A 22611-nucleotide genomic window follows, 5' to 3' on the forward strand; every position below is an offset into this window, starting at 1 on the left:
TGTTGCTAGTTCTGTTAATATAAGATAATCCTCTGAAAGGTGGAAACCTCAATGGAGAAAATGCCTCAAGACTGAGCTGTAAATTACATGATTTCCTTGTTTTTAATTGGCAAGTAGTATTCCAATGTGTAAATGTACCATAATTTCTGTATCCATTCCTCTTCTGAGGGACATCTGGATTGTTTCCAGATTCTGGCTATTACAAATAAAGCTGCTGCAAATATTTTGAGTAAATTTTTCCTTGTTGTATACTTGCACATATTTAGTATATATGCCTAGGAGTGGTATAGCTGGATCTTAAGGTAGCACTGTTCCTAATTTTCTAAGAAAGTGCCAGATTGATTTCCAAAGTGGTTGTACAAGGTTCCATTCCCACTAGCAATGGAGGAGAGTCCCTCTTTCTCCACATCCTCTCCAGCAAAGATCATCCTGAGTGAGGTGACCCAGAACCAGGAAGACACACATGGTATATACTCACTTATAAGTGGATATTAGTCATGTAATATAGAATAAACATGACTAAAATCTATACTCCTAAAAAAGCTAAACAAGGAGGACCCTAGGGTAGTTGTTCAATCCTCACTCAGAAAGCAAATGGGATAGACATCATAATCTAATCGGGAGAAAACCGGGGACCCTGAAAGACTCTACCCAGCAGGGTATGGAAGCAGATGCTGAGACTCATAGACAAACTTTGGGCAGAGTGCAGGGAATCTTATGAAAGAAAGAGGCGATAGAAAGACCTGGAGAGGGTAGGAGCTCCACAAGGAGACCAACAGAACCAAAAAATCTGGGCCCAGAGGTCTTTGGAAAGACCAATACTCCATCCAAGAGCCATGCATGGAGATAACCTAGACCCCTTGCTCAGATATAGCCCATGGCAGCTTAGTCTCCAAGTGGGTTCCCTAGTAAGAGCAGGGACTGCCTCTGACATGAACTCACTGGCAGGCTCTTTGATCACCTCCCCCTGGGGGGAGCATAGCTGTACCAGGCCACAGAGGAAGACAATGCAGCCAGTCCTGATGAGACCTGATAGGCTAGGGTCAGATGGAAGGGAAGGAGGACCTCCCCTACAGTGAGCTAGGGAAGGGGCATGGGAGAAGAGGGAGGGAAGATGGGATTGGGAGAGGATAAGGGAGGGGGCTACAGCTGGGATACAAAATGAATAAATTGTAATAATCAAAAACTAAATAAAAGAGAAAAAATTTATGAATGTTTTAAATTATCATTTATTACAATTTATACAGTTTAAGAAAAAAATTAAAAGCAAAAAAGATCTGTAGAAGGCAGGTGTGGTGGATGGCACACACCTGTGATCCCGGCACTTAGGGAGGCAGAGGCAGGTGGTTCTCTGAGTGTTTGAGGCTGGTCTGGTCTACAAAGCAAGTCCAGGACAGCCAAGGCTACTCAGAGAAACCTGTCTTGAGGAAGTCAAGTGGAGTAAGCTAGTAAGCAGGATTTCTCCTTGGCTCCTGCATCAGCTCTTGCCTATAATAACAGACAGTGATGAAACTTCCTGGGGAGATGCAGCATACACATCTACTCAACCCAGATGGGAAGCCCAAGATACAACAAAGTACAAAGTTCAGCTTGGTGAACCATGAGTTTTATTGGGGTTTACTTACAGGAATATGGGTGAGGAGTAACTTACAGGATCAGAAATTACTCAAAGACAGCTGTGTCACCAAAGCCCATTCCAGCATGGATGACTGCTCACAAAGCTGGGAACCTGGAACACACTGCACAGCCTGAAGGTAGTTCAACATGGTGGAGAGTGTACTTTCCTGTGTCTTGCTGGTCCAGACTTCTTCCAGCTGGTCCAGTCTCAGAGCCTTCTTTGAAACTCAGTTTGTCTGAGAGTTTTCTTTAAAGCCCAGCTTCCTTCTTCTGAGAGGAACTCTTAGCTTTTATTGTTTACTCTGATGGAGAAGGACCCAATTAATCTGGTCAGTTTAAGGGACTTCTTGAAGGTATTTTGAGTTGTTTACATTCTTGCTTCAAGAGTTTCCCTATAGGATAAAATGTTTCAAACCAGAGGAAAGTATTACACACAACACCAGGTTTGAACATACATACATACATACATACACACACACACACACACACACACACACACACACACACACACCATGGTTTGAATTCCTGAGCTGAGTTCCTTCAATGATAATCAGTGTTGTTGAAATGTAATCCAAATTAACCCTTTCCTCACCCATTTGCTTTTGATAATGGTGTTACATCACAGTAATAATCATGCTAAGACTATAGCATACCAGATTCTGGCTGCTTTGGGCTAGTTAAGAACTGGAAACAAAGCAGAGCAGAAATATTTTTAAAACAAACCAGTCTTGGGGTTGTATGGAGCTTAGTGGTTTGTTGGTATAATGTTCTTTTGAAATGTATACACCTTACCCTTGTTCATTCAAATGCTGATCCCCTCCTCCCCCCGTTTCAATCCGGATATTGCATTGTGATACTTATTCTAAGCATCCTGTCTCAACTGTGTGTAAACAGGCCAAAATAAAGCAACTAGCCACAATGTAGAGCAAGGGGAGGAGCCAGAGGACAGGAAATGAGTGGGAGGAGAGAGGGTGAGGCAGAGCTGAGAGAGAAGAGCTGGAGGAGAGATCTTGGAACGACATGGAGAGATGGACTGGACCTAATATATCACTAAAAGCAAGTATAATGTGGGAAATCTAAATGTTAGGAAACTATGAGGGCTTGGAGGTTTGGGATGGAGTAACTATTGCCCAGCATTGTGTTCTAGGTTAACTAAATAAACCCAGTCTCTGTGGTTTATTTAACCAAACCCAGTGGTGATTTGGTTATACAGCTGTTTAGGATTAACAGCAAACATTACTAAAAGATAATTATTAGTAAATATTAATCATCATTTACAACAGTGGTTAAAGAGCACTTGCTGCTCTTCCAGAAGACCTAGATAAAGTTCACACCCCCCATGTCAAGCTGCTCACTACCACCTACCGGTAGCTTCAGTTCCAAAGTGTAATGAGTACAATGTGAGACCCCAATTAAAACTGAAGTTCCATTTGAGACCCCACTACAGTGTGACATAGGATCTGAGCTTATGCCAAGACAGGCTTCAGTCTCTTGTTAAAAAATAAATAAATATGGAGTGTTATGCCCAGTCCATGAGACCCCACAAAGACCACCAGGAATCAACTCCAGGGCAAATACATGAGGGTTTATTTAATACTAGCTCAAGCCTGGGTTGCAGCAACCTCCTCAGTGAAGAGGAGGACTGCAGTGGCGCTGTCTAGGGGAACAAGGTTTTTAAAGGGAAAAATCACATGTGGTGGGTTACATGATTGGGTAAGGGAAATTGACTTTTGAAATAAATGGTTTACTTTAGGTGCCAAGACCATAAACAGTTCTAGCCTGGCCATCTGGGTCGATTTCTTAGCAACTGTATCTCTAGTGGGCAGGAAAAGAATGCAGTAAAGCTAGTTCCTCTCCCCAGGTGGCTGGACATGTATCTACCTGGCTGGTCTTTGTTCACACTTGTTCTTTAACCTTTAAAACAATACTCCAAAATATTATTTAATTATTTGGTCTCTCAGAAGAAGGCCTAAGTTCCCATTTCCCAGAATAGATCAGCATTTACTGGAAAAACCACAAAAAAATGGGCAGCTAATCAAAGGATGCCTGACCCTCTGCCGGACCATCTGGCAGGAAAATAAGGTTGCTTAACTGTCAGGTTAGAAATAGCCTGTTTTATGATAATGATTGCTGACCAGTCCAAAAGTTGCCCAAGTTTTGAATGCCCCAATTATACTAACGATTACCTAACCCACCCTGAAATTCCATCTGAGTACCTACAAAAGAAGAATTTGAGCTCAATTCATTCAACATTTTGCTTTGCATAGGCGAAGTCCCCAGTGCACTGGACTTCTGCAGAATGTTTGTATACTATTTGAGTCTGTGGTGTTTTCTTCTGTGAGTTCTGGACCCTAACAATAGTAAAAATGCTTTTTAGACATTTAAAAACAGCTTAGTCAGGAACCCCGCTACACCCACGGCTGCACCTGATAACCAGAACCCAGTGATATCACTCACTCAAGACAGCCAGACAGTCCTAGAACCCTATGACACCCACTTGACAGTATATAAGCAGCAAACAAAAGCAATGCTCTGCAAACCACCTTGATCTCCCCTGCAGCTGCAGAGTCTCCCCCAGTATCCTGCTGCTAGAATCAGAGACTTCGTTTAGAGACTGGACCTTACCTTCAACTAAGATACATCATTGCACAGGTGAACAGCCTTTAGAGTGTGAACTTTGTGTGATGACCTTCAGCATAATAAAATGTAACTTTTGTTATACTAACTACAAGGAATTCCATGCCTTTTTCTTGAAAGGATCTGTATGGGCTCAGGATCCCAAGACCAAATTCTCAGAACATAGGAAATTTATTTGCACCAGAGGGACAAAAGACAGGAAATAAGACACAAAAACAGGAGATAGAGGCCTAGGGAGAAGGGAAAAGGAATGAGACGGGAGCAGAAGTGTTTGTCCTGGAGGGGAGACAAAGAATTTCCTCTGGATAGAAAGTAGACAGCCATTACCCATAGGCAAATGGGGAAAGGCCATGTTAGGATAAGATGTTTACTTTTAAGTGGGTATGTTAATTAGGTGAGCCAAAGGGGGTGTTAATTGCTTGATTTCAATACTTTGATTGCTGAATATTGGTAGTAAGCCTCAAGAGGAGAAAGTGGCCAAATAAGGGAATAGACCTTAGTGGCTAACTTCAGGAATGTAATCTTTACAGCTTTTAGCAAGGCAAAGGAAACTGAGAAGAGCAAAGCCTGTCAGAGCCATGTTTGCCATGTTCAGGCTGGCTAGAGTCTCTTCACTTCTGACCTGTGTGGAAACATTCACATATGTGATGCTTATAAACAGAACAGGTACATACAGATCAGTCACATACACACACACAAAAAAAAAAAAATCTTATTTTTAAAAATGAAGTCTTGGGCTCTGCCCTGCAGACAATCAATGAAGATGCTGAGACTTATGGGCAACCTTTGGACAGAGTGCAGGGAAGCTTAGGAAAGAAGTGGGAAACAGTAATATCTGGAGAGGAAAGGAATTCCACAAGGAGAGCAACAGAACCAAAAAATCTGAGCACAGGGGTCTTTCCTGAGACTGATACTCCAACCAAGGACTATGCATGGAGATAACCTAAGACCCCTGCACAGATGTAGCCCATCGCAGTTTAGTATCCAAGTGGGTTTCATTGTAATAGGAACAGGGACTGCCTCTGACATGAACTGATTGGCCTGCTCTTTAATTACCTCCCCCTGGGGGGAAAGCAGCATTACCAGGCCACAGAAGAGGACAAGGCAGCCACTCTTGATGAGACCTAATTGACTAGGATCAGAAGGAAGGAAAAGAAGACCTCCCCTATCAGTGGACTTGGGGAGGGGCATGCATGCAGAGGGTGGAGGAAGGGAGGGATTGGGACAGGAGGAGGGAGGGAACCACAGGGGGGATACAAAGTGAATAAAGTGTAATTAATAAAGAATTTTTAAAAAAATGAAGTCTTGGCCAGGAATGGTGGCAAATGGCTTTAATTTGAGCACTGGGGTAGCAGAGGCAGATGGGTTGCTGTGAGTTTGAGACTAGATTGGATCACACAGAGAGTTCCAGGCCAAGCAGAGATGTATATTAAGATTCTGTTTCTGAGAGGGGGGAAAGTCTTACCAGAAAAGGAGTTGAAAGTTGTGGATAACTTAACCCCTTTAAAGAGAGGCCCAACAAGCCAGGTGTGGTAGTGCATGACAAATCCTAGAACTTTGGAGGCACATCCTTGTGAATTTGAAGCCAGCATGATCTACAAAGTGAGTTCCAGGGCTGCATAGTGAGACCCTGTCAGAGAGAGAAAAAGAGAGAGAGAGAACAATTTTCACTGGGACAATAAGAAAGAGAGCATCTCAGAAAACAGCCAGATACCACCCATCTCTGATCTCTGGCTCAAAGGTGGAAAGGGTGAACCTTTCTGTTGAGAAAGGAACTCCCTAGTTAAACAGAGCTACAACCTTGAAAAATGTTTCCCCAGTATTCAGACTACTCAGCTGCCCCAATGCTTAAAGGTTGCTACAATCATGATCTAAGAGGATCAAGGGACCTGCTCTAGATGGACCAGACACATAATACTGGTTTTGCAAACATGTAGACTGTAGGTAATGAAGCTCATCACCAGCTTTTGAAAGATAGCTTGGTAGTCCAGGCAATGGATAGGTAGGGTAAGAGTCCCTACATGCAGCCTTTGAGAGAATCACAGGGGTTTTTGTTTGTTAGATTTATTTATTATTTATGGAGTATTCTGCTTGCATGCCAGAAGAGGGCACCAGATCTCACTATAAATAGTTATGAGCCACCATATGGTTACTGGGAATTGAACTCGGGACCTTTGGAAGAACAGCCAGTGTTCTTTTTTTTTTTTTTTTTAAGATTTATTTATTATTTATACAACATTCTGCCTGCACGCCAGATCTTACTATAGATAGTTCTGAGCCACCATGTGGTTGACTGGGAATTGAACTCAGGACCTTCAGAAGAACAGCCAGTGTTCTTAAACTCTGAGCCATCCCTCCAGCACAATCACAGGGTTTCTAATTCAAGAAACAGGTCCCTGTGTCTGAAAAATATGGCTCAGTGGTTAAGAGTACTTGTTGCTCTTGCAGAAGACCTAGGTTTAATTCCTAGCACTCACATGGTGTTTCATAACTATCCATCATTGCAGTTCCAGGCAATAAAAAACCTTCTGATCTCTGATGTCCTCTTATTGTTAGCATATAGGCACCCTGCTACTGGGTTGCTTAGTAACCTATGATGTCATGATGTGTCGCCCACCAGATGTGTGGCAGGCACAGTTTTCAGCTGCACATGTACAAGCTATAAAAGAACCAACCTGCCACTTTGTCTCTTTCTTACTCTCCTCTCTTCCTCTCTCCACCTCAATTTCTTTCCTGGGGGACCCACACCAAGTCTCTTTCTCTCCTTTTCTTCTCTATATCTCCACCTCCATCCAATAAATCTCTTTCATATAATATCTGTTGTGTGTGTGTGGCATCATTTTTAAATAAATACTAACCCTTATCACCTCTTAAGGCCTCAGGCACTGAAGGTTGCATATATGTACATGCAGATAAAACTCTCATACACATTAAATAAAATAAATACATCCAAAAAAAAGGGACTATAAGTACTGTTAAAAAAGAAAGAAGCCAGAACTGAAGGCTACTATTATTGGGAAGTAGTTTGTTGTATTGGTCACCAGGCTTTAAAGCCAAAGTCTAGAGCCCCAAATGCTATAGAGTTGAGGCTTTCAGACATTTTGTCTCCCATACAGCTCTACATACGTTTTAATTGGATGTTTTTAACTACTAGGTAGTTAATGAGTGGCTAGAATGAGAAGAGAGGGAGAAGAGAGAACTTATAGGAGAGACATAGTTTGCATGTCCACAGGGAGGTGTGGGTGTTCTGAGTTATGCTGCTGGAAAATTGATCTAAGAAATGAGAGGGACTACAGGATGAATTTAGGCTTCTCAACATCAAGGGGATCAGTCTCTCAAGGACTGAACTCTGACAACTTCCTAGAAACTTTTTTTATTATTACACTAATGGCACTTTTAGCAAGTAAATTTCCTCATACCAAAACCTAGTATCTGAACTAGATGTTATCTTGAAAGACCCATTACCTAAGCAATTATCAGCCATATGAAACTTTCTCTGGTTTGCCAGACATATCTCTGGACTAAATTATGCAAAGGATCCGAGAAGCCTTCAAAAGAACAACCCCATAAAATCTCAGGTAACAATCACTGACAAAAGGCTACTTCAAAGCTTAGGTGCCATCATTCCATATTCATGAATATCCATATTCATATTTAGGTGCCATTCATCCATATTCATTCCATATCCATACAATGGTTCTGGCTGAAATTCTGCTACATGAGGGCACTGACCAATCTACATGTACATTCGTAAACACTGACTAAGCCACAATGCTCTTTTGCAATTTTCTTCCTCGTAGCCCTTGGGAGACTCCTCCTCCTACCACAAGAGGGCTGTGTGTTGTGCTCTAAGAATGAAGACCCCAAGATGTTGGAGATGGCAGGGACATAGTACGTGGTATGTCTGCTGAGAAAAGACACAGGCAGTAAAGGGAGACAGTGTGAGAAAGGGGTTATCTGGCTGCAAAGAGTAAGGCCTTAGGTGTAGGGGCTGCCCAGGATCACTGAAGCTCAATCAAACCACTGGAGTATGCTGGACATGATGCTACAAGATTTTTTTCTTGTCAGGTTCCAGCCTCACTCTGGTTCACTGCTCCAGTGCTTTCTCCTATTCCTCCTTTTGGAATGTTAATGTTTACTACCCAACAACTGGGAGGTAAAAGCAAAATGATCAAATGTTCAATTTAGAAAGAGCCATATGTAACAAATAGTACTATCAAGTCCTCTTACTTGAGGACTTGTTATTCATCATGAGGACAGAAAGCTGGAGGTCTACCTAGGCCATCCAAGACACTATCAAAAACAAGACTGCGCACAGTGGCCATGGCACAAGACTTTAATCCCATCATTCAGGAGGCAAGAACAGAGGGATCTTTAAATATGAGGTCACTCTGTTTACATAGAGAGGGCCAGGACAAGACAGTGAAACCCTGTCTAAAATAGTAGATAGATAGATAGATAGATAGATAGATAGATAGATAGATAGACAGACAGACAAGAACCACGACCCTAGAAGACATGTGTCAAAAATTTTTATGCTTCAAGGAAACCAGAAAGGTAGCAAAGGTGGTTCCACGAAGATTCAATGAATGAATCTGAAATAAAACAAAAGGTTGGATGTAAGGATACAGAACTAATTCATGTGATGTGCTGGGCAGAACTCATTTGCAACCCAACTGTTTCAAGTAAATCAATTTCTGCCAGAATAGTGTATGGCCTTCAACTGAGAGAACCGGGCCTGCCTGACCCCCTTCCCAAAAGTCACCAGTCCCAGGAACTAGGCCATAAGTCACCAATTCCAGGAAGAAGACAATAAAATTTTCTATCCAAGGAATAGCCTGGAGGTAACCACAAGAATGGGAAGGTATCTTATCTCAGGGTGGGGCATCTGTGCTGGGCAGTCCACCCACCTGGTAGTAGAACTTTCAAGGCACAGAAATTCCTAACCTTCCTGAGGTCTATAGATAGCTTGCTCAATGATAGTTAACCACAATCACTTTGCCCTTGCTGAATGTTACCCAATTGTGTAACTGTTAAGCTGTAATTTCCCAAACTCACTGTAACCCTTTAAAAACCCTCCTCCCCTTGAGCTCTACACTCTACACCGCTGCCTTAATGACAGTGTGGGCCCAAGTTCGAGCGTTTGTTTTGGAATCAGCTCCTTCGTGGTCTTTGGGGTCGTCGAGACATGAGCGTAACACAACCAAAGATAACGGGGGGAGGGGGGATTGCTATGTTTAAGTATTCAGGTGTCTCAAAATGAGTTTGGTAAATGACACTAGGAAACTAGAGGACTCCAGATCATCTTTCTGCTGTATCGTCAAATTTTCTGTTTGTTTTCTCTCAAAATGTCTCCCACACACATACATCCAACTGTCTCTTTTTGTTGCCATCTTTCTCTCAGTTTTTGAAATTTATCAGTCCATCTTAATTTATCTCTAATTTCCGTCTTTTCCTCCTGCTTACCTTTGTACTCGGATGGGTCCCAAGAGTCTCGATGTCTCACTTTCCTAACCCAATCCCTTTCTGCTTCCTCTCGCTATTTTTTTTTTTTTTTGACATGATCTCAGGTCCTAATTCTGACTTTAATGAATGAAACCCGCCCTTTCATTCAGAACTATACCTCTGTGTGCGTTCACTGATATTCGCTGTCTCTCTTCGCATCCAGTCTTCGCCCTCGCAATTTTCGGGCAGCTCTCCTCCTCTGTGTACTGGTATCTCTGCCTTCCTCCATAGCTATCTCTGGGTATTTGTGTCCCTGTTCCCTCCCCATGCTCTCACCACACAACCGAACTGCCTTTCCTAAATCAGGTAGTCCGGTCGTTACCTAGGATAGCACCAGTCTTGTCCCCTGATTACCATGGAACCACGCTGAAACCCACCCACCGCGCAAAAGTACAAAAGAAGTCTGATGGTGCGGCGCTTGCACACACGGAGTGCCCTCCCGACTACGACTCCCAAAAAGCATCTAGCTGAATCTTTTGCCCAACAGCTCAGGAGGTAGCGGAGGGGGCGACCCTCCGGACCGGGGTTGCCATGGAGACGGAGAGGCTGATGGCGTCCTAGTGAGAGCGGTGATTGGTGCAGAACCCTGCAAATCCCTGGGAAGGCCCGTAGTGAATTGACAAAAATGTGGTGGAGGGCATGCGCTGTCTTGCAAGGCGGTGCTGCCATCCGTTGCCCCCCGAGAGGATTGTGCACGTCGACAGTGTCCTGATGCCTGGATTCGAGACAGGCAGAGTGGGAAGAAACGGCCAGGAGTGCGACCTGATCCTTGCGACTACAGCAATCTCCTGGGGACGGGAAGAAGGGTACAAAGGAAGGCAAAGGTGGGGGAAGGGCAGGAGGGCTTGAAGCTGCGCGCGGAGCAGTCTGGGAAATGTAGTCTAGTATGAATGAAGCGAACGGGAATGTGCACGTTTAGGAGCGCGCAGCCTTCCTCGAACCACTGAAGAAAGGCTGGGAGTCCCTTCACTGGGAAGCCTTGGGATTTGACGGATAGAGGAGTGGGTTCTGGGAGGCAAACCCGTAGCGCTGGCAGGAGCCCGGAACTCCCTGCCGGCCAGCCCTATGCTGGCGTCATCGTTGCCATGGCGACCGGACATTACTTGCTTAGTGGTTGTTCCAAGTTACTCTCTAGGTTTATTGACTTGGCACTCTGAGGAAAGGAGGTGTAATCCATAGACATCAAGCTAACGCTTGATGTCACCCCAATACTAAATTCAGATTTTCACAAAGTCCCAGATGCAGAAAGTATCTGGGGAGAGGAAATCAGCCCTATTTGCAGGTCAGAAACTGCAGTTCACATAGGCACAGAGAAATCAGTCTCTTGGCCCTTCTTTGCAGCCTCTTGGTCCAGTGATTTGGAGGCCTTTGAGGGTCCTCAGAATTCCCCCGGTCACCTCCCAACCCCAACTAAATCAGAGAGCTGAAGAAATGGATCATTGCTAGATATAATAAATTAGCTTCTAGTGTTGGAGAGGAGTGGAAAGATATTTGCCTGAGAGAAGTTGAGATGGGGGATCAAGTGGAGTAGGGCTGTCCTTCTGGGGTGACTACACTGGGAGGGGAATGGTGGGGTGTGAGAGAAGGGCCAAGTCTGAGACTGGGTAGAAAACATTAAGGGACTGTTAATTGGGAGTCTGGGAGGAGCCAGCAGTGGTATACTGATGCCCAGATGCAAGTAGTGAGGCAGCTTCTGGGATGAGGCCGCTGCTAAAGGAATAGGATTTAGGGAAGAGAAATGTCTCTAAGCCTAAGGAGCAACATGTATTTAGAACACGGTAAGCTACCAGACACTTATAGGCCCAGCTGGAGAGGTCAGCAAAGCAAGTGGCTCAGAGTTCCCGCTGGTCTCTGGGTTGTGGCTGACCTGTCAGTGCCTGTTCCCTTACATGTCCTCTGCATGGAGAAGGTCCCAGGATCAAACAATACAGCATGCAGTAGGCGCTCAGTAAGCATTCATTGCCCCCATCTGTCACTATTCCAGATGCCTCATACTATTCTTTCCCTAGGGGCAGACATTGGCCTCAAAGACCTGATCTGGCACTCCTGATGAGACCCACTGTGCTGGGCTCCCCAGGTCGTGCACCCCCAGAAAATGAGCCCGTCCTGGTGAAGCTGGAGGATGCTGAGGAGGAGGGAGAGGACACTCTGTGGGACCCAGGCCCTGAGGCTGCGCGTCTACGCTTTCGGTGCTTCCGTTATGAGAAGGCAATAGGTCCTCAGGAAGCTCTGGCCCAGCTCCGAGAGCTGTGTTACCAGTGGCTACGCCCAGAGGTACACTCCAAGGAACAGATGCTAGAACTCTTGGTGTTGGAGCAGTTCCTAGGTGCACTGCCCCCTGAGATCCAGACTCGTGTGCGAGGGCAGTGGCCAGGCAGCCCTGAGGAGGCTGCTGCCTTGCTTGACAGGCTTCAATGGGAGCTGGACGGACCTCGGAAATGGGTGAGTCAGTAGCTGGGTGGAAAGTCAGGGCTAGAGCACTATCAAGGTTTGCCTCCCTCTGGGAATGCCATGCCCAGTCATGGCATTGGTCCTTGGTCATACAGCAGTGGCTACCTATAACAGGAATCCTTTGTGAAGCTGCTCAGGACAGGGGCCCATACCTGCATTACCTGTCATCCCCTAAGCTAGATGAGACAACCCCCTGTGCCAGCAAACAGTCCTTTTGTTTTCTGCTCAGGTTCAAGAAAGGGAAAAAGGGAAGCTTAGGACTTAGAAGGACCTAGTCAGTATGGGTTGACCAGGAGGTCCTACAGTGGAGTGGGTTCCCTAGACCATGGTTTGTTCCTAGTCCCATTCTCTCCTTGGTCTCTGCATCTCCCTAGGTCACAGTCCAGGTGCAGGGCAAAGAGGTCCTATCAGAAAAGATGGAACCCTCCAGCTTCCAGCCTCTACCTCACATTAAGCTTCAGGCTCCAGAGCCTCGGGCTGAGACTCCCCCTGGGGCCATGCAAGAATTGCTGCTGGACCTTCAAATGAAAGAGGAGACAGAAGTGATGGAGAATTCAGGTGAGAGCAGGCAAAGTGGACAGGGCCTGAAGCCTATTTGGGCAAGACTGATTACACTCCACTGAGCCAGAGCCTGCTAGATGAAATAGTTTCAGTGTGCCTCTGCCCTTCCTCTCCCCCGTATCCCTGACCACCACAGCTCCGTTTCCACAGATTTCCACAAGCATCATGGGACAGACTGCCTTGGGACCCACAGAGATACAGATTACAAACCAGTGTTTGTCTCATCTGTCTGCCTTTCAGAAAACCCTATTTGACGCTATTCCCACTGGGCCCTCAGCTGTCCTGTCTTGTCCTTTCCAGCCTTGAGATTGTGCCCCATATCTCCCTCAGGTCTGGAACCCAGCACCTAGCACCATTAAGAAGGGTGGGAAATTTCTTGTGGTGCCTAACCCCACTTTTTCTCCCCAGAGCTCCTGGAGTCTGGGCTTCTTCCTGCTGCCCAAGAGGCTGCAGCCACCCTCCTACCTAAGAAGGCCCAGGTGGGTCCTACACAGAATGTGAGTGACCTTCTGCCCTATAATGGGTGGGTGTTAGATAGGTCCTCTGAGCCCAGCCAGGCAAAGTCCAACAGTGACCACTGTGGTTTCAGGGCCATGAGACAGTACTGGACCAGACCTCTCCTCACAGCAACACTGAGCCTGATGTGTCCCCATGGAGCGAGGACCCTGTGGCCCTGTGGCATGAGGAAATAGGGGGCATCTTTTCACCAGGTTAGTAAATGGAATCAATGAGATTGAGCCCTCCTCATGTTCCACTACATTCATGAATTCTTATCCCTACTTAAGATAGTCCAGTCACGGCAATTGACTGCTTTAGCATTCTGTGCCACTCAGCCTTTGGCTCTTCCTGACTTTGCCCTATGTCATAATACCTTCCTGAAAACAGACCTTTCATTCTCCACAACCCCTCCCAGTCATGGCATTCTGCATGGAATCCAGACTCTGCTTGGATACTAGAGCAGAGATGTTGGGATCTGGCAAAGAGACCTTAATAGTAAACAAGGCATGAGTAGTTCTGACACAGCACAGGTAACTGCTGAGGACAGAGGTGGACCCCGCCCAGTCACATTGGCTCTGCTCTTTCTTGATTTACTTCCTAATTCAGGTGTATCACCCTGTGAGTTCTGGGATGGGAAGTAAAACTCTGAGTGGTTTATAGATCTGAAATACATTTTTCTAGCCCTTGTTAGTTTATTCTTCCATCCTGGGTTTGGAATTCAGGGATTGTGCATGCTAGGCAAGCATACTATCACTGAGCCACACCCATGCTTCCCACTGATTATGGACAAGAATTCTGTACTGAGCCATGCCTCCAGCCTCTCACTGGTGGATTCTAGGCATTAGTCCCACCACTGAGCCTTGCCTTAGCTCCTCCTTGGCAGTTTTTCCTCTGAGCTATACCCCAGTCCCAGACTGTTCTGTTGGACTCATCTGCAAGATTTTTTTTTCTTTTTAACTACTACTGTTGATGAATCCTCTCTATCTGAAATTCATATATTTTACTAGTAGGGAATTTTTTTATAGATGGTTGTGAGCAACCATGAGGTTGCTGGGAATTGAACACAGGACCTCTAGAAGAGCAGCCAGTGCTCCTACCCTCTGAGCACGGAAAGTTTCTTTCGAGCATGGTGTGATGGTGTAAACCAAGGCTCTTGGCCTCTGGGATGGTCCTTTAATGTCATCACTCTCATTTTCCACCCTCTTTGTTTGTGTGTGAGTCTGAGCAGGTGTATGTGTGTACGTATGTAGAGTTCAGATGACAGATGGCAGGAGTCACTTTTGTCTTTCCGTCATGTGGATACTCAGGATACAACTCAGGCCATCAGCCTTGGCAGCACACTGAGGCAGAAAAGAGCATCCAGCACAAGTGCCTACTGCCTCAGCATTCACCTGTCTTGACCACTGCCACCTCGGCCTTCACCTGTCTTGACCAGCCCTGCTCGTGTTGGGCAGGGGCCACTTTGCAGCGCTTAGGCCCGCTTCCCTTGTCCTCCACAGTGCCAGCCTCTCAGCTCTGTTGCAGGCACACTGGCAGTAGTGCTTCAGGCCCCTGGCTGCTTCCTCCTCCAGCTGTTCTTGCTGTAAGCACCATACCTCTTGCTTTCAAGCATCAATTCATCTTCACTCCATGACCCCTGTCATGCCTTAGCTGCTTGCCTCATCCTCCAACTGTGCCATTTGTGGTCGCCAGAGTTTTGGTTATTGGTTATTGGAGGTCGCCAGTTTTGGTTACTGTTTAGTGTTGAGACAGGGTCTACTATATCCTAGGCTGGCATGAAACTCAATATGTAGCTGAGCTTGATCTCAAACAACTAATCCTCATGCTTCTACTTCCCACATGCTGAAGATTATAGGAACAGAATACCTTTCCTGGTTTATGCAGTGTTGTGGATAGAACCAAGGGCTTCATGCATGCCACAAGCATCTTACCAGCTGACACACATCCCCAGCCCTCTTAGTTATTTGGTGGTTGTGGTGACAGTGGTGATAGTGTTTGAACCCCGGGCTTTTGCACATGCTAACTCTACTATTAGAACTCTACTCCCAGAGATCTTTTTAGTGATTCATTATGATACTATTTTAAATGTTAATGCCATGCCAGGGACAGCACTGGAAGGCTAGTGGCATGCAGATACAAATGAATCCAATAAAATCACAAGGCAGAAATAGTTTGATACACTGTAGTACATCAGCAAGCAAGACAGTAAAGAGAACCTGTCTCCATAGAGCCATTCTACAGGGCTGCTTTGGGTAGCAGTGAGTCTTCATGTGCAAGTCAAGCAACATCTCAGTGTCCTAGAGCTTTGGAATAACTGCATTTGGGATGGATCCTGGCTAACAACAGCCTAGCCTAGAGACAATCATGGTTTGTTTTATCCTGAGTAAGAAATGGCTCAACAGGACCACCCATCCTAAACCATTTTGCAGCTGGGGCTTGCCCTACATAGTTAGCAGGTAATAGTCCTGCTCATATGTAGAAGCTGCCTTGCCCTAAACCCAGCTGCCATGGGGCAAAAGCAAGCTTGTTTCACAAAGTTGAACCAGCTCAGAGCAGTACCCAGAATTAATGCATTCACATGGTAGAAACTCTGAACAGTGTACAAAGAGTACACAGTGCAGTGCCCCATCTGTGCCCAATAGCCAACATGACAAGATCTGTCCATGCCTTCAGAAAGAATCTGAGTACAAAGGAGCAGACAGAATATAATCATGCATAACAGTGTATTGGTCAGCCCAGACCACAAACAACAATTACTGCCAAAGCTGGATATGGGTCTATACACCTAACACTTGGGAGGCAGATGCAGATGGTAGGGAGAAACTGGAGGTTTGCCATGTTATCAGGGCCAGCTTGGACTACAGTGTAAGATCCTGTCTCAAAAGTTAGGGCTAGCAAGATGACGCAAGCAGTGCTACTAAGCCTGACAACCTGAGTTTACTCTCTGGGACCCACATGGTGGAATGAGAAAATCACTTCCCACAGGTTGTCTTCTGACCTCCATATATGCATCATGGCATGCATGTGGCCACATATACACATGCAACAAAAAAAAAAAAAAAAAAAAAAAAATTGGTTTTAATGTAAAAAGCCACTTGACAACACCTTTCTCAAGAGTTTTCCCTTTACTTAAGCGACACATACCTGGACAGCCAGGTCATGCTCAGTAGCCTTTTATAAACACAAGTAGACCCAGTCTAGGATACATAGTAAAACGCTGTTTCAAAAGCACACAGCAAGCAAGAAATGGTGGCCCTGGAGAGGCAAAGGCTACCAGACTTTTTGTAAATTTAAATCCAGCCTGATCTACATAGCAGGCTCTATGTAGCCAGGGCTACATAGTAAGATGTTTTTGTTTTAAGCCAAAAAACAAAAAGCAGAAAGATGTTTTTTATGGGACTGGAGAAATAGCTCAGTGATTAAAAGTAAAGGTTACTCTTCCAGAGGACTTAGGTTTGATTCCCAGCACTTACATGGTGGCTCAAAACCCAAAGGATCTGGCTGGCCATTACAGGCACTGTACACATGGTACAAAGACATATATACAGTCAAAACATCCATACATACATAAAATAAAATAATTTTAAATACAAGTTTTTTATTGTTGTTTGGATTTTTTAAGTTTTTTTGGTTTGGTTTCTTTGGGGTTTTTGTTGTTGTGGGGTTTTTTGTTTTGTTTGGTTGGTTGGGTTTTTTTTTTTTAATATTTTATTTATTATGTATACAGTGTTCTATCTGCATGTACACCTGAATGCCAGAAGAGGGCACCAGATCTCTTTATAGATGGTTGTGAGCCATGTGGTTGCTGGGAATTGAACTCAGAACCTCTGGAAGAGCAGCCAGTGCTCTTACCTCTGAGCCATCTCTCCAGCCCTGTTTGGTTGGTTTTTGGTTGAGTCATTGTTTTTCTCTATGTATCCAGGGAGTCTTGATTCCATTTATATTCAAAGCTGACATCAAATTTATCTCAGTCTTTCTGCCTCAAACACCACAAAGTACTGGGATTATAGGCATGTACCACCATGCACTGGTCAGAAAAGTTTAAAAAGAAGAAAATGTTTTAGGGGCTAGAGAAATCACTCCTCAGATAAGAGGGCACAGTCCTTCTGCAGAGAATCCAGATTGGGTTCCTAGCACCCAGGTCAGGCAACTCACAACCCCCTGTAACTCCAGTTCCAAGAGCCCTGATGCTTTCTTCTGAGCTCTGAGGTCACTGCACTCACAAGCATATAAACATATACATATGTACATAATTTAAAATAAAAATGCTGGGACACAGTGCTACACACCTTTAATCTCAGTTCAGGTGCATGGAAGCAGGAGGAGCATTGTAAATTCAAGGCTAGACTTGCTTACATAATGAGTTCCAGGCTAGCCAGAGCTATACAGACCCTGTCTCAAATAAAAAGTGTTTTAAAACTAACAGCCTTTGAGCTGGAAAGTGCGGGTGCCTCACAACCAACTCTAACTCCAATTCTGGTGGCCTAGCACCCTCCTTGGCCTCCTTTGGCCCCAAGCATGCATGTGGTACACAGTCATACATGTAAGCAAAACATATTTTTGAGACCAGGTTTCTCTGGGTAGCCTTGGCTATCCTAGACTCGTCTGTAGACCAAGCTGGCCAGGAACTCACAGAGATTCGCCTGCTTCTGCCTCACAGGATGCTGGGATTACAGGAGTGTGCCATCATGCCTGGCTTAAAATTTTTTTTCTTAAAAAGTTTTATTTATTTATTATGTATACAATGTTGTGCCTGCATGCCAGAAGAGGGTACCAGATCTCATTATAGATGGTTGAGAACCACCATGTAGTTGCTGAGAATTGAACTCAGGACCTCTGGAATTACAGCTGGTGCTCTTAACCTCTGAGCCATCTCTCTAGCCCCTTAAAAATTTTTCTTAATGAGCAATCCAGGCATAGTGACACATACTGTTAGTCCCAGCAATTGAAGGCAGAGGCAAACTCTGTGAGTTTGAGGACAGCTGGTCTGCAGAGTGAGTCTCAAAACAGCCAGGGATACATAGTGAGACTGTCTCAAAAAAAAAAAAAAAAAAACACAAGTAAATAAATAAATATGAACAATCCTTGCTTGGTGAGGTGACTCACCAGAAACCCCCATGATGAAAAGAAAAAACTCTGTAGGTTGTCCTCTGACCTACACAAGTGCACTACAGCATAAGCACACGCACAGCAATAAATAATAGTTTTTAACTATATCTTTTAAGAAAAAAATAAAAAGGGAGCTGGAGAGATGACTCAGTGGTTAAGAGCACTGGCTGCTCTTCCAGAGGTCCTGAGTTCAATTCCCAGCAACCACATGGTGGCTCACAACCATCTATAATGAGATCTGGTGCCCTCTTCTGGCATGCATTTATAGATAATAAATAAATTTTTAAAAGAAAAAAACAATAAACAATAGGTTTTAAACATATACTTTAAGAAAAAAAATTGGGGCTAGAAAGAGAGGGAGCTTAGTGGTTAAGAGTGTTTACTACCTTTCAAACCCATATTAGAAGGTTCACAGTGTCCTGTAACTCCAGTTCCAGGGGATCTGGCCTTCTAGGGCACCTGCATACACATGGTGACACAAATTCATGCAATCATACATACATACACTTAATAGTTACAAAAAAAAAAAAAAAAAGTTCTCATGAATGCCCAAATGACCTTAATCCTGTTTTCATGCCATATGGTTGGCAAAGAATAGGGATCGCCACAGATCTTCAGACAGTTCTGCAGGCTCCTGGCTCACTGTGATCAATCCTCTGTCCATAGCCCTTGTGGATTGCTTTCCATTACATACTGGAAAGCCCTGTTCATTAGTCATTAACACAAGAGGAACACAACTACTAAATAGGAATACCTGAAAGTGTAATTCCTGGGACAGTGTGGAATACTGCTGTTTTAGTTTTTGTGGGGTTGTTTTGGTTTTTTGTTTTCAAAATAGTAGCTCATATAACCCAGCTGGCCTTGAACTTGATTTGTAGCAGATAACAACTTTGAAATTCTATCTTCATCCCCCAGATTCTGAGATTGAAAGTACTTACCATCCATGCCCAGTTCATTTGCTATATTGATTGAATTTTCCAACACACCCTGTGTTGTGCCAGCAATACACACAAACACTTAAAGATTATGAAAGTGGGGCTGGAGAGATGGCTCAGCGGCTAAGAGTACTGGCTCTTCTTCCAGAGGACCAGGAGTTCAATTCCCAGCACCCACATTACAGCTCACAACCGTCTGTAATTCCAGTTCCAGGAGATCCAACACTCTCACAGACAGACAGACATGCAGACTACAGATAAAACACCAATGTACATATTTTTTTTATTATAGAAGCAGGATTAGAGAGAGAGAGAGCTTAGCAGTTAAAAGCACCCTGACTTCTCATGCAATTCCCAGAATCCACATGTCAGCATTCAACCATCTCCAGTGCAAGGAAATCCAACCTCCTCTTAAGGTCTTAACAGGCACTGAAGCCACAATGGTCGCAGATGATGCAGAGACATACATGCAGCCGAAAACACTTATACATGAAAAAAAATCATAAAAAAGAAAAGAATGTGAAAACAGAGTGGGGGATGTGGCTCAATGATAGAATATTTGCCTCCCACATGAGACCTCCTAGGTTCAAGTCCCACCTCTGGAAAAATAAATAAATAACAAGAATCTCAGACACAATGTGTCAATTCAGCCCCTGTGACTTTTTCTAAGCAGGGACTGGCATATTCTATGGAGTTTAAACAGTCAGATACGTTTTTTTTATCTTGGTCACATTCTTCCACGATGTAGCTGTCTGGTCACACTGTTGCTTTACTGAAGCTCTGTAGTAAATTAGCCCCTTAGTCTCTGGAGAGTTGTTAGGTCTGCTTTTGATTCTGGTTTCTTTTGGTGCATTCTAATTTATCTTACTTCCCTTTGATGCCTCATGGATTTTCTGTCACCCATTTTGTCTCCAACCCCAGTTGTCTTGATGGACAGCTCATTCCCTGATAAACCTCTTACACTGGAAGCTCACTCTGTAGTCCATCGTGCCTGAGGCTTGCACCTTTGAAGGCTCACTCTGTAGCAAGGACATACTTCTAGTGGACAGCTCCCATGTTGAGCATATTTAGCCCCTGCTCATCTCATCACCAACCCCAAAGCCTACATTAGAATCCCCTTGCCTGGGTCATCTCAAGTGTGGCAAGTCTAAACCGGAGACGTAAGAACTGCATTCACACACACACTGCTTCCTGTTGAAGTCACCTCTGGCTTTTATCGAATCCACATTCTTTGCATTTTCTAAGACCCTCATTGGCTAAACAGGGCCCCACTGTTACCCCAGAAAGAGGTGTTTTTCACACCAATGATTTAAGTCAAATCAGGAAAGCCTTTACACATACCTTAATGTTTTCTTCACTCAGGACCTTGCCCACCTCGGGAAAACCTGTTCAGATAGAACTGCCACAATCCTGTCTGCCTCACTGGCCAGTTCCAGGCCTGTAGTTCAGTCTCCCAGAGTTCCGTGGGTAGGACAGAAAGGCAGAGTCTCATAAGAGAATGGGTCCCCTTGTACAGGATTTTTGCTGCAGATGGACAGCACTGCCACAGAGCCAGATGCGATGAGCCCCCACCTCCAGGTCCCCTGGGATCTGGACATGGCTAACCTCTCTGGACAGATGCAGTCCCCTACCCGAGAAGGTGGCTTCGCCCATGCCCTCCAACTCCACAGCGACCAGAGAGGTGAACAGGAGCCTGCCTTCGAGGACCCCTGCCCCGGTATGGGTCCAGCTTTGGTAGCGACTCACTGGCATGCCCCAAGGGGCCGGAGTCGGGGCTGCCGCCCTAGCACAGGGACCAGAGGGATTCAAGGCAGCCGCTGCGACTTGTGTGGCAAGGTGTTCAGCCAGCGAAGCAATCTGCTGCGGCACCAGAAGATCCATACAGGTGAGCGACCGTTTGTGTGTGTCGAGTGTGGCCGCAGCTTCAGCCGCAGCTCTCACCTGCTGCGCCACCAGCTCACGCATACTGAGGAGCGGCCTTTCGTGTGCTGCGACTGTGGCCAGCGCTTCAAGCGCAGCGCGCGCCTGGAGGAGCACCGGCGCGTGCACACGGGTAAGCAGCCGTTCCTCTGCATGGAGTGCGGCCAGAGCTTTCGACAGCGTTCCAACTTACTGCAGCACCAGCGCACTCATGGTGACTCATCGTCGGGTCCAAGGCCACCCACCCTGACCCTCCCAGGAACCCCCGAGCCCCTGGGCCCCTTCCCGTGCAGTGAGTGTTGTGAGAGCTTCCCACGACGCGCCGTGCTGCTCGAGCACCAGGCGGTGCACACCGGGGACAAGTCCTTTGGTTGCGTGGAGTGCGGAGAGCGCTTCGGGCGCCGCTCTGTGCTGCTGCAGCATCGGCGCGTGCACAGCGGCGAACGGCCCTTCGCCTGTGCCGACTGCGGCCAGAGCTTCCGGCAGCGCTCCAACCTCACCCAGCACTGGCGCATCCACACCGGCGAGCGGCCCTTCGCCTGCGCCGAGTGTGGCAAGTCCTTCCGCCAGCGGCCCACACTCACGCAGCACCTACGTGTGCACACAGGCGAGAAGCCCTTCGCCTGCCCCGAGTGCGGCCAGCGCTTCAGCCAGCGACTCAAGCTCACGCGCCACCAGAGGAGCCACACGGGCGAGAAGCCCTACCACTGCTCTGAGTGCGGCCTCGGCTTCACGCAGGTGTCCCGGCTCACCGAGCATCAGCGCATCCACACCGGTGAGCGGCCCTTCGCCTGCTCCGAGTGCGGCCAGAGCTTCCGGCAGCATGCAAACCTTACCCAGCACCGGCGCATCCACTCGGGCGAGCGGCCCTACGAGTGTCCCGAGTGTGGCAAGGCCTTCCGCCAGCGGCCCACGCTCACACAGCACCTGCGCACTCACCGGCCTGAAAAGCCCTTCGCTTGCCAGGACTGTGGCCACCGGTTCCACCAGAGCACCAAGCTCATCCAGCACCAACGCGTGCACAGCACCGAGTAGATCAAAACATCTCACAGGATTGTTGTGAGGCTGGCGTATTGGGCCCACCTAGAGTCTGGTCTTCAGTAGGTGCTCAATAAATAGATGTTGCCTCCCCGACTGTCCGGTTCCTCTGCTGTTTCCCTGCTGGCATAGCCTCTGCACACACGGCCTCCTGGCAGGCTATGCACCCCCTTCCACAACAGCACCACACTTTAGCATTATAGCACTGCTTTCATGTGGGATATATTCTGGCTTATACAGAGGGGGTGCCCAGCTGCCAGAGCCCACCAGCAGAGCCGAACAGTTCCTGAGTGGGGAGTGAGGACTGAATTAGAGCCAAGTCACACTACACAAAGGATCA

General features: G+C 46.1%; 1 protein-coding gene and 1 long non-coding RNA gene across 3 annotated transcripts; one reads left to right on the forward strand and one right to left on the reverse strand.

The window, feature by feature from the left end:
- Nucleotides 1-1594: 1594 nt before the first annotated feature.
- Nucleotides 1595-10254, reverse strand: LOC129676840 (uncharacterized). 2 transcript variants are annotated; one of them, XR_008720133.1, is made up of 3 exons: nucleotides 9721-10254; nucleotides 5720-5884; nucleotides 1595-2009 (listed from the first exon to the last, which is right to left on the reverse strand). It is a non-coding gene; the product is annotated as an uncharacterized LOC129676840 (long non-coding RNA). The 2 variants fall into 2 exon arrangements; XR_008720134.1 differs by having other exon boundaries at nucleotides 9878-10251.
- A 40-nt stretch (nucleotides 10255-10294) lies between these two features.
- Nucleotides 10295-22433, forward strand: LOC129676826 (myeloid zinc finger 1-like). Its single transcript, XM_055607345.1, has 6 exons — nucleotides 10295-10583; nucleotides 11769-12201; nucleotides 12585-12768; nucleotides 13180-13250; nucleotides 13361-13481; nucleotides 20830-22433. Exons 1-6 carry the CDS (start codon nucleotides 10399-10401, stop codon nucleotides 22266-22268), a joined length of 2433 nt encoding a protein of 810 aa, XP_055463320.1. The 5' UTR covers nucleotides 10295-10398; the 3' UTR covers nucleotides 22269-22433.
- The last annotated feature ends 178 nt before the right edge of the window (nucleotides 22434-22611 follow it).

The sequence above is a fragment of the Psammomys obesus genome, unplaced genomic scaffold (assembly GCF_907164565.1).
Source record: "Psammomys obesus unplaced genomic scaffold, mPsaObe1.curated_primary_1811, whole genome shotgun sequence".
NCBI classification, from domain to species: domain Eukaryota; kingdom Metazoa; phylum Chordata; class Mammalia; order Rodentia; family Muridae; genus Psammomys; species Psammomys obesus.